This window comes from Vanessa atalanta, chromosome 13, assembly GCF_905147765.1.
Source record: "Vanessa atalanta chromosome 13, ilVanAtal1.2, whole genome shotgun sequence".
In the NCBI taxonomy this organism is placed as follows: Eukaryota; Metazoa; Arthropoda; class Insecta; order Lepidoptera; family Nymphalidae; genus Vanessa; species Vanessa atalanta.
The window spans coordinates 8,881,123-8,886,523 of record NC_061883.1 but is presented as its reverse complement, the minus strand read 5'-3'; the positions used below and the strand labels follow the sequence as shown (position 1 = coordinate 8,886,523).

General features: G+C 29.2%; 1 protein-coding gene across 1 annotated transcript; it reads right to left on the bottom strand.

The window, feature by feature from the left end:
• Positions 1-338: 338 nt before the first annotated feature.
• On the bottom strand, positions 339-2,401 carry LOC125068408. Its single transcript, XM_047677516.1, has 3 exons — positions 2,343-2,401; positions 1,347-1,477; positions 339-1,170 (listed from the first exon to the last, which is right to left on the bottom strand). Exons 1-3 carry the CDS (start codon positions 2,399-2,401, stop codon positions 965-967), a joined length of 396 nt encoding a protein of 131 aa, XP_047533472.1. The 3' UTR covers positions 339-964.
• Between the last annotated feature and the right edge of the window lie 3,000 nt (positions 2,402-5,401).

Here is a 5,401-nt window from a genome sequence, read left to right as displayed (position 1 = left end):
ATGTGTGTATTAAAAACTTAAGTGCTCTTTGAATATAAATTACATTATTTAGATCACAAGGACAGACTCAGGAGGTTTTCATTGAAATTAAAACAGGTAAATACAAATTTATGTTATTAAAAGTTTTTTATGTGCTTGAAGATTTTCTCAGGCAGCGCTTTTTAAAAGCTTTAAATATAAACTGACCTTTGTATACTCGTATATGTGTATATTTAAAATACGCATGTCTGAAGAGTAGGCTATCTAAGAATTCTTAATAATCAAAACTAAATTATAAAAGTAATTAAAAACACATTATAAATGGTCATAGTTTAATAAAATATATTTGTCCTTGTTTGTGCGGTAGTAAATAAATTCATTAATTAATCTTGTATACACGGCTGAAGTATCTTCAAGTGCATATAAAGAACACTACCTCAAATACCAACAAAATTATCAGTATAGCATGTAAGGCACACAGCTAAGTAACAACTGAGCTTATGGCAAATATTCTTAGGTTCACATTGTAATGAATCTATTATAACAGGAACTCATCCTTATATTAGAGTTCAAATATAATAGTGTTCTAAAATATACTTTATAATTTGTCTCTTTGTTCGTGAGTTTATCAGTCAGACTATGATCTACTTATTAGATTCAGTGTACAATTGTGCATACGTCACAAGGTTAACACATAACAAAAAGCATATGATCATTATTAGCTCTTGTCAATGGAGTGATATTACACAAACTCGCTAACAATATGCACTATTTCCGAACCGATCTTGTCGTTTATATAAAGATTCGAAGATTATTCCGAGGAAAAAAGCAGACCTTATCATTTGAGTGATCTAACATTTTATTAGATACGCAATAGTCCATTATCCCTCATCCATCCAGTAATAGAAAATATCCGTACCAAACCCAATATATTCATGGGCGAACATAAGTCATTATTCTAATATCTTCTTTGAAATATCATTCGCTAAACTATCAGGTGTAATGTGGTATTCTGTTTGCTTTCCCTAATCTTCTGTATGAGATACGTGAAGTCGATGCCAATATTGAGAGGCGCAATCATAGTAGAGTCGATCTTTATTGGCAGAGGAGTGACTGACGGCTGTACAACAATGAGGCCACCTGCACTTGTCGTTGCGTGCCCAGAAACTGGTTTTTCTAATAAATATTCATCTGAAAAAGGCAAGTTAACATCGTTATTTCTTTTTTTATTATTATTAGATATTGTCTTGTTTTTCGTGCCTTGGATAAATCCTACATTTGTTTTTTATTTTTGGTATTCCTGCATGTTTTTATAACCAGGCAGTATCACAGCTCGTAGATTTTTCTAGACAAATTCACATTCTTACCGGCTATATCTTCAGTATTCATATGAATATAGCAGTAGTTGTATCCGAGTCCGATGCCGAGAGCCAGCATTATAAGGATCGTCAAAACGATGCACGTTATAACAGACGTCAAGGCACAACATGACGCTAACCTACAACAAATATAGTTTCATTCATTTAAAACAACAAAGAAGTAGATTGTTCAGATATTCCGACTGGAAAGGTACCAATATCACCGATTCTATCGCTAAATTGAGCTACTTAGTATTATTGTGTTCCGGTTTGAGGGGCTAGTGAGCCAGCACAACAAACAAGCACATCATAAATAACTTCTTAAGTCGCAAGAAACGTATTGACGATGTAAGGAATAGTTAGTTTTAAATACATTGCAAACGTCTATTGAGGTGGTGATCATTTACCATCAGGTGGCTCTTTTGATAGTCCGCCTGCCTTTAAGAAATTTAAAAAAACTTATATGTTTGAAATATAAATATAAACAGGATATGTACTAGATCTTTCTATTTATTTTCGATCTAACTTTTTATTGATTTACCTAATCTGGTAACACAATATTGCAGAACAGAGCATTACCTCCATAGCAGGTATGAAATATTTTTTTATTGAATTGACTGATCGCACGTTTCATAAATTTGTCGAAGGATATATCTAGAGACAGTAACACTTATTACATTAAGTTCCGAGTTCATGTTATATATTTGTATGGGCAGCATTTTAGTATTATACGTGAAAGTTCAGGCGCAGGACAAAGGCGGCTTTGACGTGCGCCGAGGCACAATTGTACAAACACTGCCTTTTTCGACACTCCTTTATTGAGAATTTCTTCGGAAAATTCTCGACCTTGACACTTGAATCTGGGACCTCGGAATCTGCCGTCTTGACTAACAAGGCAGTTTATATTATTTTAGGTAAATTTTACACGATATACATATACGATTCTATTGTGGTATCATCGCAACAAAATTTATGTAAAAAAATTAGTTACAGCCAAAAACGTACCTTTCAAATATATAAGCAAGATTACCAAGGCAATACGTTAATTTGCTACAATTGCACATTTTGTATTTTATAAAATACTTATAATAATAATAATTAAAACACAAATGTAAAAATATAAAAACCATAGACTAAAATAATCATACATAAATTAAAACAAATACACAGTTGGCAGATAATGTAAAGGGGGAATGTTAGAAATTTTTTTTCACATTTATCCAAAATAAAATTATATATAGGTAATGTTGTTATCAATAAATTACTATATTTATATACAAAATAAAAATTTAGTTATAAAAAAATACTTTTTTTGTATATTAAGTTAAAAATCTGTATTATTTTTTAGTTAGAATTCACAAGAAAGATCTTCGTTATTATTCTTTACAAAATTAAAAAAAAAATTAAAAAGTCAATACCTTATTAACTTTCGTCAAATTGTCAGAATATTTTTCTTTATTTTTATATTTTGTTTTATAAAACGAGAAATGAGTGGTTATACAATTTTAAGAAACGAAAATGTTTCTAAAATTTTAAAAAAGTAAGTTTTAAAAAAATTTGCTTGTAATCATTTAAAAAAAACATTCGTATATTAAAGTAATATTTGTAGTCTCCATTTAAAAAATCAAAAGCTTACATAGATTCCTTTCAATCTAATAAAAAGGCATTCTATTAAGCGTTATCTGTTAATCAGCAGGATTATCAGCCATATTGATATAGCCTTAAATGTTTTAATAGTTTCCAAAAAACTAAGACAAGTTTTATAAGAAACATCGCTTGAACGTAAATATTAAAAATATTAAAACTTATAATTCTGAGATTTGTTTTAAATTTATAATTCTTTACAATTCATCAGTTTTTTATAAAAACTCATAGTAATATTAATAATAGAATTTTGTTTTTAAAAAACATATAAGCCGATAAACAAACCACTTCAAAACTACCCAAAGATATTGGCGGAGTAAGAAATATTAACCATTCCTTACAACACCAATGCGCCACCAACCTTGGAAACTAAATTGTTATGTCCCTTGTGTCGGTAGTTACACAGGCTCAGTCACCCTTCAAAATGGAAAACAATTCAGAATATTTTTGTTTGGCAGTTGAATATGTGGTGAATTGATGGTACCTCCCCAGACGGGCTTTGCATAAAGCCCAAATAACAATAAAATTACTATAAATCATATTCCTTGAAGAAATCTTGTGATAGAACTATCTTTCATCCTTTAAATATTTTTACTACAAAATAATATAATATTTGTGATTCGATTTATTTGCTTATTATTATTTTAGTATTGATAAATCTTGCGTTTCAAATCATTATACAAATATTTTTCGCAATATGTTTACCGATGATTTAACAAACAGATCTCTACAGGCGTTCAGAAATAGAATGGCTATTTCCTACAAATTGAGGTTTATTCATAAGAAATAGTTTTCAGAGTATTTATTTATGAATATTACTTTATAGTAACACGTGTTTGTTCATTTATTTTATTATAAAAAAATATATATTAAATGTATTAATTCGTTCCTATATTTTTTCATCCTGTTAAACCTTTAAATAGCTTTGTGTTTCATTTCATATTCATTAGTATTTAGTTTTAATACTGTATATAAGTATATATTATAGTGTAGCTTAAAAAAGTGAGGCTTAAGTGAGTTTTAAAAGCTAAACCGGATGACTTAGAACCTACTTGTCAAAGATATATATAGTTTAAGACGAATGATTAACATTTCTAGTACTTAATATTTTATAGAATCTGTTATATTATATAATCGATTTAATAAATACAATGTGTTATACACGTCACTTTGATTCAATTTTCCAGTAAGCCGAGATGGGTGATTTGCATAGCATGTACGATAAGTCTGATCCTCCTAACGTTATCCGCAATCTCCGTCGGCATCCTCATTGGCTACACATATTGTTACGTCGAAAACAGAAGTGGTTTTAAAACAGGTACCTATAAGCTCTCAAGCTAAAAGCAGAGCACAGATTAGAAATAAAATATTTATTGTTGGTAGAATAGATAACAATAAATATTCATTATTGTGTGCATGTATACAAATAGATATAGTTGTAACGTGGACGTATATCAATATATTTTTAATAAATTAATATTCATTAATTCTTTAATAAAATCCAGGATTTTATTAAAGAAATAATGAATATTAGTCTAAATTATGTTATAAGACTAAATAAATTAAGCAACTCATTAAGGAGCAGCCCGTCCTTGCTTCGTCCAGGTAGATTTATATTAAGGATTTACGATAAGAAAAATCGGCTTTTTCTATTCAAGTTGCGACTTTCCAGAATTTCATCACAATCGGATTAATCTATACTAATAATATAAAGGTGAAAGGAACTGTATGTCTGCCCTCTGTTTTTTTTACTCGGCTAAACTACTGAACTTAATTTGTTCATATTTAGTATGAAGCAAGCTTAAATTCCAAGGAAAGGAACTTTTTTATCAATAAAACCTGAGAACCCAAACACGCGTGTAAACCTGGAGTGAAAATGTGTGTCCTATAAACACATAAATGACGAACATAAAGATAAACATTCATTTGAATATCAAAGTTGTGTATGTGATTTTAATGTCTTGTATTATTTTATATTGATTAATTTTTAATATTATACTTCTCTAGTTAACAGCACACAAGCGAAAGGATTACAACTGTATCAAGCAAGTCTTACAGAATCTTCTAAAGTAAATGAGAAGAAGACAATAAATGAAGCGATTTATTCACTAGTACAAAATGTTTTAAAATTTGGTCACAATTTGTGGAATAATGACCGATTTTCTTTGCCATGGATGTACGAAGAAAAAAAAGTTTGAAACAAAATATAATTTAAATCATTCTTTGGTTTTTATTTCAATGAATGTAACTTGCGGTTTGGTTTATTAATTTTGTTTATAGTTCGATTCGTTAAACCATGCTGTCTTTTTCTTTTGAATGTCAAATTAATAACGATAGAACGAGAGGAATCAGTGTTTAATTAAACGGTAATAATAAGTTAGTGGTAATGAAATTTGGCATTGAAGTAGCTTCAATTCTAT